The sequence below is a fragment of the Thermobia domestica genome, chromosome 6 (assembly GCF_964235325.1).
Source record: "Thermobia domestica chromosome 6, izTheDome1.hap1.1, whole genome shotgun sequence".
In the NCBI taxonomy this organism is placed as follows: Eukaryota; Metazoa; Arthropoda; class Insecta; order Zygentoma; family Lepismatidae; genus Thermobia; species Thermobia domestica.
Genome location: NC_137459.1, coordinates 297,848,381 through 297,860,461, shown reverse-complemented (window position 1 = coordinate 297,860,461; position 12,081 = coordinate 297,848,381). Strand labels below are relative to the sequence as shown.

At 36.8% G+C, this 12,081-nt stretch overlaps 1 protein-coding gene across 2 annotated transcripts in view; it reads left to right on the top strand.

Annotated features, from left to right (window-relative positions):
* Positions 1-12,081, top strand: part of LanB1 (laminin subunit beta-1) — a 396,592-nt gene that overhangs the window by 259,362 nt on the left and 125,149 nt on the right. For both annotated transcript variants that reach the window (XM_081762898.1, XM_081762899.1), the window contains one exon: positions 9,079-9,200. In XM_081762898.1, the coding sequence (XP_081619024.1) occupies positions 9,079-9,200 (122 nt within the window). The remainder of the gene's footprint in view (positions 1-9,078; positions 9,201-12,081) is intronic.

Genomic DNA, 12,081 nt, shown 5'->3' with positions numbered 1-12,081 from the left:
AGTGGGTATATCATATCTGGGATAAAATTCTAATAGTAACCCATATTTCACTTTCAGCAAAAGACTTTCACATATGGCCTCAGTACTGCCTGTACAATTAAACTCTATTAAATCAACTTCAGTACTATACAGTAGTTTATTTCCTTCCTTAGAATAAGAATTGTTCTATACATTCTAACTGATAACGCAACACATAGCAGCATGAATGTATTTAATCGTACCGAAATTGAAATTTTACAGTTTCTCATTTATTATACAGTTTCTCAATACATTCTGTTTTGACTGTCATTTTAAAAACATAATATAACGTTCATTATCTGAACAAATAGGGTAAATTGTTACTACAATATATTTTGTTTAAAATTGATCAAATGCTTTATTACCGTTTCACATTTACGTGTTTAATTGACACCCTATTACACGAAATTCCTAAACTTTGTGGTGGGAGCTACGGCACTCATCTTTGCTATGTGTGGCCTCGGTTTGCATCACGAAACAAGTTAGATTCAAAGTCAGATGTTTCGCATAGTTCGCGTCTAAATTTAAGTACATTCTGTTTCATATACAAGTTCCTAAAGTTGTAATGCATTACAAACGCATACGCATAGCCACTGCCGTAACATAGATTAAGCTTATTCCTGAGCTCTTAGCGGTGCATGCGATCTTTATTCGAGAAAACCAATCGTGCGTTCATTACGTTGAAATTTTATATTGATTGAAAATTACTTGCGAAATATGAACATACATATTATATAAGTATATAGGTAATTTGAGCTAGCTGTATCTATTTTCTCTCTCTCGCCAAAACAAGTGATTCTTAACTTTCTAGTTTTCCTTTGTATTCATTTTCGTAGTTTTGCAGCAACATGAAGTATTAAATAGTCAAAAATGTTTTCCGCTGTATGCTTCGTTAAATTTTGGATCCAATTTTACCCTACCTTACCTAGTAAATTTATACAGTATATATATATATATATATATATATATATATATATATATATATATATATATATATATCTGAACATTAGTGGTAGACTATGTTAAGTCACTTTTTGGTCAAATTGAGTTAGAATACTTTTTTTTTTAATAGACTATGTTCTTTCTAGTGGTGTAATAATGTAAGTCTAAAGCCATCTTACTACTTTGTAACTACTTAGTATAGTTTGAAAAACAGTATTATAGATCTTAGTTAAGGAACCGGTTTTTCGCTTCTCCTCTAAAATTACGAAATTATGACTTGGTTTAGTTTACCTCTGAGGTCTCGATATAAAATCATCATCATCATCATAATCAAGCATTATCAATCCACTGCTGGATGATGTCTTCCCAAGTTTTCTCTACAAATATCTATCTTGGGTAATTCTTTTCCAGGTTACTCCCCAATGGTTCCTGATTTTGTCACAGTTTCTTGTATGCGGACATTTCCTAGGCTGTTTTTGTCACGTGGTATCCAATCTAAAATTGTTTTCGTCTATCGATCATAATTTCGTCTTGCAATATGTCCATCACATTTTCCGGTCTATTTTAAACATTATTTCATTAGTACCAGTCATTAGTTGCCAAATAATTCATTTCTATATATTTGGGCTACAAATAATTCATATCCTCTACTTTTGGAGCACAGACACGTTACTTTTTGATATTCGGATTTGGCAACACTGACTCAATTATTTAAATCAACACAATGTAAGAACCCCCATTTGCTGTAATGGCTAGTACGCTTGATTTTGGTTCGCATGGTCCCGAGTTCGATTCCCGGTGGCGGTAATGTTCAACGACCGAAGTTTTTCGGATTCCACTACGATTAGTAAGTCCACGTCTCCTTTAGTCGCCTTAGCATAATCGTGAGACGTTAAAAGTGGGAGAAAACGGGAGAACCCCGTGAAAACCCACGCACTAAACTAAATTAACTGAACAGAATTATGTAATATCAAACGTAGTGCAATTTGAAAAATTACGACTTTATGTTGCGTTGGCAACATTGCTTGTTTATCTAGTGGTATTGCAGAGTATCTAGAAGAATTTCCCCTTCCATATTTCACACAGCATGTTAAAAAATTCAGCATTTTTAATATATGTGACTATTATATATAACTAAATAAAATACCCATTTTTCGCATGGGACCAGTATTTGGAAGTCAAGGCCTGTGGGAGTATCACTATCTCAGCAACCGCGAAAACTATGTATTTGACACTAATATCGGTCATTTTGTATTATTTTTACATGTCTCGGTACCCCCTCCCCAGCAGGTGAACCCCGGACCACATGTACCGGTAGCTGAATTTGAAAGTCATCGCTAATGGAAGTGACATCATTGATCTCAGCAATCGCAAAAACTATACATTTGACACTAATATCGGCCATTTTGGATTACTTTTACATGTCTCGGTGTCCCTCCTGTGAACTCCGGCCCGCAGCTGAATGGGATGAATTTGCAGGTTAATGCGATCGCAGTTTCACCATTGATCTCAGAAAACGCGATAACTATTTGACACTAATATCGGTCATTTTGTATTATTTTTACGTCTCGGTACTCCCCTCCCCCGCAAGTGAACTAAGGCCCGCATGCACTGGTAGCTGACTTTGAAAGTCATCGCTAATGGAAGTATCATCATTGATCTCAGCGACTGCGAAAACTATGTATTCGACACTAATATCGGTCATTTTCTACTACTTTTACATGTCCCGGTAAACGCCCCTCCTGATTCAAAATTTAAAAAAAAAAAAAAAACGCTTCTTCTTGGTCTGAGGCCTGGGACATGATACTTGTCACCCAAATTTCATAACTTTTGGACTCTCGTCTGGTCCCCAGGCCGCCCACAGGCAATCAGAAGGACAGGCACGCAGACACACAGACAAACAAACTCTTCCTTTTACTTATATTAGATATAATATACAGGCGAGGATCCAAGGGGAGTGTTAAAGGGGTTATACCTCCCCTTGACACTCAGCTATACACTGTATAAAATGGGCTTCAATCCTACTTCTTTCTTTACACTGGATAAAATGTCAAATGTCAAACTATGGTTTAGCCCATCCCTCGATCATATCCTGGATCCGCTGGTGTATATATATATATATATATATATATATATATATATATATATGTTGAAAGAGGGAGAGAGACAGAGATGACTATACACATCAGCAGTGGATTTTGTTTCGGGAGGGGTTTCAGTCCGATAGCCATCCCCTAAATACGCCACTGAACATTAGTCAACTGTTCCCATATTACCTAATACAGCAACGAAAGAAATTTTGAGTAAAGGTCAATGTTAATAATGTCTATATCAATATTCGAGACGAGACCGAGACTTTCGAGACTTACCTAAGTCTCGTCTCGATTTATAGAGCTCTGTCTCGGTCTCGTCTCGGTAGATAAAAGGCCATCTCGGTCTCGTCTCGGTATATAAAAGGCCGTCTCGGTCTCGGTACCATCCCTATTCACAAGTGAGATTTCAAATAACTTGGATGCCGTAATTTTGTATTTCTAATACAGGTCAAAAGTATTTATATAAATTGAGTTTACACAAAAGACATAGACAGTTGAATCGTTTCCAGTTTTCACTCAAATTATTCTAAAATATTAAAAGTTTGGATTATAATCATTATTATTTTATTTTCTCTCTCTTTTTTGGTCAATATTGATAAACATATCATCATCATCATCATAGTTATCTGCTATTATTGGCAGGTTACTTGCTGCAATTGAGAAGCTTCGACGTACGGTGGTAATCAGCTAGTCTCCTCGTCTTGACGTAGCAATTTTCTGTTTTAATATCGTCTTTTAACTGCAGTCTCCTTCGGCCTCTTCCTCTCTTTCCTTCCACAATACCCTCTAGCATGTCCCGCATAATACAGTCTCTCCACAGCCAATATCCAACCAGTTTCTGTTCCTCCTCTTAACAATGTCTAAAATTCTTTTTTTTTTCCTACTGTTAATATTTCTTAACACTTCATTTGTTTTCCGTTCAACACAGCTAACTCTCTCCTTTTTGATCCATGCCCATGTTTTGAAAGCCTGCAATTTTTTCATCGCTTTTGTGTAATGTCGATGTTTCTGCCCCACAGAGTACATATTGGAATCAGTAAAGAAAATCTCAATATTTAATTGGAAGTTTAATACAAGGATTAGCTGATGGTGGTTGAAAAGAAAAATATGACGCCTTTAGAGTGTAAAAATAATTTTGCAATTCATGGTATTTCAATAATCTGTGCCGTCTTGATTTTTTTCTTGAGTCTCAGGGGTAGCCTCTCCAGTTTGAGTGTTGGATCTGTTAGAAAATATAAATAGATTATGAAACGTTGTGATTTATCTTATAAGTAGTGAAGCGTAGGCACATTAAAAAAATAAAAATCATCACCTTTGTGGTACAGTACCATCATACTTACACGAAGGTAAAACTATATTACATTTAGAAACATACATTGTATTTCCGTTACTATTGGCGCATTGTAGTTTATTATTTCTCATATCCAGAGTAAAATTTACGTATGAAAAGCATAAGATATCTTAAATGTAAGACTTGCAAGACTCTTGCATGCAAGACCAAGACCAAGACTGGGTTTGCAAGACCAAGACCAAGACTGGATGTGCAAGACCAAGACTGCCCCGGTCTTGGTCTTGCTTGCATTTGCTCATCGCTAAATGAATCTACGACTATAAAAACATTGGGCGCGATTGATTGTAGTGGATTATAGTGAACCACTTAAAGCGCCTAATGATTTTATGGTCTTCGTCCCATTTCCCCATTTTACCTCACCAAAAAGAACTACTTCTTGGTGTGATTTTTGAATCTCTTCCTAAGGTAGCCTAGTGTGTCCAGACACCAAGTTTCGTGAAGCATGTAGGAAAGTAAAGAAACCAAATTCTACAATATAAATTGTATTTAATTATGAGTAAAAGTAGAAAATATTTAAATATATATATATATATATATATATATATAATATATTTAAAATGATGTATTCTCTAAACAAGATTAACAAAACTAATCGTATTAAAATGTAAAAGAAAAAAATGCTTTCAAGAAAATTTCTTTTAAAATAATTTTTATTTATGCATGACTACAAGGAGAAGCATAGAGAGCATTTACAATCAATTTACAAGCCAAAGTAAACCGAACTCAGAAGCTGCCAGCGTGGAAAGCTGTAGAAAATTTTCTGTTGCCGAGATGAGCCTGTCTCTGATCAAGCTTCCCGCCAAGTATAGAGATCCTTAGATCATAAGGTACGTGCTCACCCGAATTTGGTTCAAATCTGGCCAGTAGTTAGCGAGAAATAAAGTATTTCATACAAGTTGACCCGATCCGATCCTATCCACGCTCGGCCACCAAGTACAGGGGGCATTATTCCTTGAATGATGGGTTTCTTGCTAAACAGAATTTGTTCAGGTTAGGTCAGAAGTTACCGTGACATAAAGTACATGCAAGGCGAGTTGAGCCGAGCCGAGCCTGCACCTGGCCAACCCCGGCTACCATATATAAAGATTAAAACCAGTGGTTGCCAACCTTTTTGACTCATGGCACAATTTACCAAACGTAAACGACATCGCGATAGACTTGTTTGATTCTCTTTTATTAATAATAATCAGAGCTAGGAATTTTAGGTACAAATTTTAAGTCAATCAGGTGCAATATTTTGTATAAAAAATATTCAAATTTCAAATTAAATATTCGATTATAAACAGTACCAAAACTGTACATCATAAATAAGGATTCAAAAATGTCTAAAACAAGGTGCGGACACAATGCTATTAAATTTGCAAATCTTAAACTGCTAAACTTGATAACATTTAACATTTCAATCAAATTCACAAGTTCTACAAACTTTTGTATGGAGGTAACATTTGTATGTTTTATGAGTGACGATGCATCTATGGTCACGTAAGTAGGCCTTGTGGCTATATGGTTGGGCGCAGTTGACCCGAGTTCGATACCCGGTGGGAATTCATGTGGTTCGGATCACGTTAATCTGTAGGTTCACGTCTCATACAGCCCCGTTGCTAAAAGGAACGCTGAAGTCTAAATCAAACAACCAATCAACTCATCCGGACACTAGTAACTATTTATATATACTCAAAAGAGTACAATAGTACCGATTGGGAATAGCAGGAATTAGTCGGCTTGATGTTTCCAACTCCCTTTACTTTCTATTCAATAGCTTTCGCATAACGACACTGCACTGAAGCTAGAATAGTGTGATGCCGCACCTGCTCAATAAGTATTATTAGAAAAAATGAAATGAAATCTTTGACTTTTACGTCCCACGGTTATGTCGGTTAGGCTAAAGGAGACGGTGATGATGAGTAATGAATGGAATGGTGGAATGAATAAAGGGGGAGGAAACGGGAGAACCCCGAGAAAGCCCACGCACACGGTGTTTATCCACCACAAAGTTCACTTGGCGGGGGCTGGGATCGAACCCGGACCCTAAGCACCAGATGTGAACGCTCTACCACTGAACCACCGCGGCCCCCTAAGTATTATTAGAATGAAGTGCGTAAAAGGAGCAAAAAATGTTTCAAAAAGTGCAACAGGGTGATGAAATTAAGAAAAGGTCCAAAATTGTGTTTGCATTGAAAATAAAAGGTACAGGCTACCGCGCTAAACTTTCTCCTTCAAATTCATTAACTAAATCATGTTGCACTGCAGTTTTTAATGAAACATTTTCTTGTGAAATACTATACAAAATTCGAAGCGTATCCGGAAAACTTCACCGAAAGGAAACTCATCCCTAATAGTAAACTACCCCTTGTAGAGTTTTTCGTAAGAAATAACTTATGGCATATGTTAGGGTTATTAATGAAATATTTGTTTATAAAGCAATAAAATCGCAGGAGTGGTGTCTCACAAAACTGTCAAAATAAGAAAAAGACAATCCCAAGAATAAACTACCCTGTGTGGATATTCCTATGGAAGTAATTTATGCAATATTTTGGGAATGTTAATGAAATATTTATTTATGAAATATGAACAAAGTCGCCTCAATTGTTTTTTGAAAAAAAAAATACTTCGAAAAAATACTTGCTCCCGAGAGTAAACTACCTCTTGATTTTCCCCGAGAAATTACATACGACATTATGGGGTTGTAATTGAGAAATTGATTTATGAAATATAAACAATATCGTTAGAACCACTTTTGAGAAAATCGCAATGTTTAATTTTCACTCTTCAGTAAACTGCCCATATTTTTAGGAGTAGGAAGAAAATTCGAAAACTCGTCGATATTTATTTCGCATTGGCTGCACATATCCAACTTAGGTGAAGCACGTACAATTGTTTCACGAGTACAAGAAGGAAGCTCTGAGACTTTGTGATGGCTACGTGTTGCGTATGTAGCGCTGTTTTCACATATGTTGCGCATTTCTTACTCTTGATTTTCACTGTCCGGAATGATTTTCTGATTGTCAAAACTTGATTTCTCTTATCTATTTTCTTCGCATTACCAGAGCGTTTATTGTCTTCTTTCGCTAACATGAACGCCCGAAGAAAATTTTCTAGGGAGGGCTCAAATCCCTGGTTACTGTATTACTTTGGTATTTTTTATTTGTATGAAGAAAATCCTTAGAAATTTAATACAGTTTCGGGGGCCACATTGGCTTAGTGGTATAGCGTTCATCCCTGGTGCTTGGGGTCCCTGGTTCGATCCCAGCTCGCGCCATGTGAACTTTGTGGTGGACAAACACCGTGTGCGTGGATTCCCTCGTGGTTCTCCCTTTCCTCCCACTTTCTTCATTCCACCATTTCATTCATTATTTCATCACCGTCTCCTTTAGCCTAGCCGGCATAACCGTAGGACGTAAAACTCAGATTTAATTAGTTTCGTGAGCCAGTGGGGGGGGGTTCGGTCCCCAACCTGTCCTCCCCTTCGGCCCCCATGTATGCTAAGGTCTTCTGAAGGCTAATCTCTTTTTCGTTTTTCTATTTTTTCTTGCACTCGTTTCATTTCTTCTTTTCACTTGTAATAGTTCTTCCATTCGGCTGATGATATGGCAAAATAAATTTGTTCACAGACTTGCATCTACTTCCCCGACAACAGTCTATTCAGCTGTTTTTCGATGTTTATGATACTGTAGCATCTTTATTTTGCAACACTGCATAACAAGTGTGATATTGTGAGAGTTTGTTCAATATTTAGATTTGAAATATAATGATAATCCGACATACTGTCATTTGAAACTTATTGGGTTGGGTAACCTTTGTTACAGCAAAATCTACACAGGATATGGAAAGTGGATGTGAATACGATTTTACAATGAATTTTGTTTTATATAGTGTTAAATAAAAGGATAACAACAAATATCTGCTTGGTTGCAGTTGAGCATCCTTTTTCAGTACGGATGTGGGGGCACGGTGGCTCAGTGGTAGAGCGCTTACCTGTGGGGTGTGGGATCTCTGGTTCGATCCCTGGCCGAGTAAATTTGTGGTGGACAGCATCGTATCCGTCGGTTTTCTCGGAATACTCCCGTTTCCTCCGTTACGGAATTAGGTCTCGGATTTTCCGCAATATTCAAAAAACAGGAAGAATGTGAATTATTAGTCTATATAAATTTGTACAATTATATTTAGAAGAAATATTCATTTGAAGACGTTCCTGGATTTGTATGAAATAAAGGTGTATCGTCTTTACTACTTTCAGGTGTTCTCCACAAGAGCTACAATACTGTTCTTATGATTGTGTACTAGTTGCTTTTACATTGAGGATGTGAGGTCAGTGACGTACGCAGAACTTCGCCAAGGAGATTTCAAGCTCCCAAATGTATATATTATCATATATATTTGTGTATAAACTTCTGACAAATGTTTATTTTTGCATATATCTTGCTGAAGGGCTGGTTAAAACCCTGAACCTCCTTTGTGTACGACACTGTGCGAGGTCATATATCTTCGAGTGTTAGAGTGTTAGTATACAACATTTGTGTACAGTTCGTATGCATATTAAGAACTTAATAAAGTTGTTTCGAAGAAATCGTAATACTTGATACTTATTATATTTTATGCTGGAGAATAAGTAAATACAATTAAGACAATCTGAAGTTTCTGATGTATGCATTCTTAATTACCCCTCTCATATAGGATATATACCACAAAGGTCACATCCCTGCGAACACAGTTCATGTTATCCTGCAACAGGAAACTTACTTATAGGAAGAGAAAATCGTTTGTCTGCCTCGTCAACATGTGGTCTTCGAGGTCAGGTATGTATATTTTTATAGATTTTCTTCTTCTGTAAATATAAACATAGCCTTGCTTTTATAAACGTGTAGTGTTTTAGTGTTTCATTCATCAAACCCAAATCGTAGTGCTCCAACTCTGGATGTTAATCATATTGGACCAAATATTGTGGTGGGACTCGAATTTCAAAACAGTAGCGGCCATATTGCACTGTTGCGTTATAATTATTTCTTCCACTAAAATTAATTTCGTTGATAGTGAAACTGTTACATCCTTTTAATTTATATGATTTAAGGGGATGTCTACCCACTTGCAAGTGTTTCAGGATCCCTATAAGATAACACGTAGATATTTCTATGTGAATATTTAACAAGATATTGCACTTACCGTCTCAAAATTTTCCATGATATTTTCCAACAGCAATACCTATATGTTCATGGTTTCTGTTTTTGATTTAATGCCCCAGATCAATTTAGATTAATTATAATGTATACTTCCGTTTACACTTGGCAACGTAGAGGATAGAATTTCTCCAGGAACTGAGAGCTCTCTGCTGAACCTCTAGCCCTAATAGTCTTCGCGTCACGTGGTAGTGATTTATGAGCGCTTCTGGCTAAAAACAAATGTTGTCTCTGTTTCTTCCTTTTTTTTTTTGTCAAAAACTTGTTTTGGGCAGCTTTGTCCTCAGTTTTGTCCACTGCCTCTATCGAGATAGCAGTTATACAATGGAGATCGTTTGCAGATCTCATAGCAGATAATGTAACATTCTTTGAAGAAACTCGAAGACTGACATACGAACCGCGTGACAATTTGGGTAGGGAATCTGGAGCGTTGCAATTTTGTGTTCTGAAGTCCGCCTTATCACACAAGACGAAATGACCATAAACAAGAGACTTGTGAAGGAAGAAGGAAAATGTTCTTAGTAATTGTATCCAATTGTTTCCACATTTTTCACCTTTCCCCCCGAAAGATCCCTTGGAAAAGGGAAAGAGGGGTGATTTTGTGACCCTTGAGTTTTAGAATAGTCTTGAAACGAACTGCAAAGTGCACTTACTGGAAATTCTACTGTCGTTGTGCTATAATATCTGTGTTGCAAGAAGTGTGACAAAATGAAGGAATCAAAGAGGAAAAGAATTTGGTACTCTCTCCTTCCAAAAAAGAAGTCTCGCCAAGCTAATTCATATGTGTGGTCGATCTCAGAGTATGGAGTTCAGAGACTGGATAGTTAATATTTACCATTCAGGATTACCTTACAACCAATTAAATTCCATTTTCACCTAGCTTGGGCTGGGTTTGGGCAACTCCCTCTTGTGCAGTCGCCTGGACCCAGATCAGGCTCGTATTTATGGACATGTGTCTATTTCCGGATCACTTCGGAATTGATCCTTCGTTAATAACCATTCAAGTTCATTACTATATTTCCTGAATTATCCAGTAATCCTTTCTCCTCCAATCCTTTATCTTTCTTCATTCTTTCTCTTTTTCTTTTCTTCTCTGCCTCCCTCTGCTACTCTTCTTTCTCACTCTTCTTTTTCCTAACACTAACAAAACTGAAAAACGGTGTCGTGACGGGGAGTAGTTCTGTGCACCAGACCCCAGGACGATTGACCGTGATATTTTTTTAAATGGGCGATAAACACAAGCAAACGTAAAACAGCACTTACGTTCTTCGCCCATAAAACAAAGTTGACACGGTCAAATCGTCCTGGAGTTTCGAAATTTGGGTTCTGGGTACCAAAATACATCGAATCAATACCCTGGGGTCCAGTGCACAGAACTTTTATTTATTTTGTGTGGTTGTGTAATAATAATAATACTGTATAAGGAAAAGGAATGAAGACATACTAAAGGAAGCTAATGAAGGACGACAGATCATGAAGATAATAGGAAAAAAAAAGAAACAGCATGCTTGGACATCTTATTCGGCACTCCGATTGGATCACCATGTTGATAGGGGAAAAGGCAGAAGAAAAACCAGGAAGTGGAAGATCAAGGATAGAAAAATCTATAAGTTTTACGTCCCACAGTTATGCCTGGTAGGTTAAAGGAGCTAGTGATGTTGTGAAAAGAAGGAAATGCTGGAATGCAGAAAGTAGAAGGAAACGGGAGAACCCCGAGAAAACCCCCACACATGGTGTTTGTCCTCCACAAAGTTCACTTGGTGCGAGCTGAGATCGAACTAAGGACGCCATGCATTAGAGGTGAACGCTCTATCACTGACCCACCGCGGCCCGATCAGGGCTAGATGCAGTTACGAAGAAGAGACCTTATCAAATTATAAAACAGCTCTCCCAGGGGAGAGAAAAGTTTTAAAATTTCCTTCTTGCGCATCAACCTATGATTGAAGTGAGAAATATTATTATTATTATTATTATTATTATTATTATTATTATTATTATTATTATTATTATTATTATTATTATTATTATTATTATTATTATATCGAGAATGTACTTCTGGGTTTCCTCCTTAAAAAATACACACACTATTTCCAATTATGGTTATCCTACTTTTTACAAATTTGTCTTTTTTTCCCTCTGTCTTTCATTCCCATCATGCGATGGGTGGGCCATAGAAGGTGACGCCTTTTCTGTGGCTAGAGTGATCAAATTTGTCTAATTCAATATTGGTTTAAATAGTATTAGTTTTCAAGCTACATATATGAGTTCTTTGACTAACTGAATAGTGCACGCCCCTTCTGGCTCACTCGCCACTATTTAACATTAAATTTCAGATGCCTCGATATACTTGCATAAGTTTATTATTTCTAAAATAAACATTACGTAAAAGGTTATTCAAATTGATATCAAGTTTTTCTGACATTTGTATATTAGGCATATCTTTCTTAATTTGCATTACTCACATTACCCCAGAGAACGAACAAATTTTAGAGTTCTGGTTTGA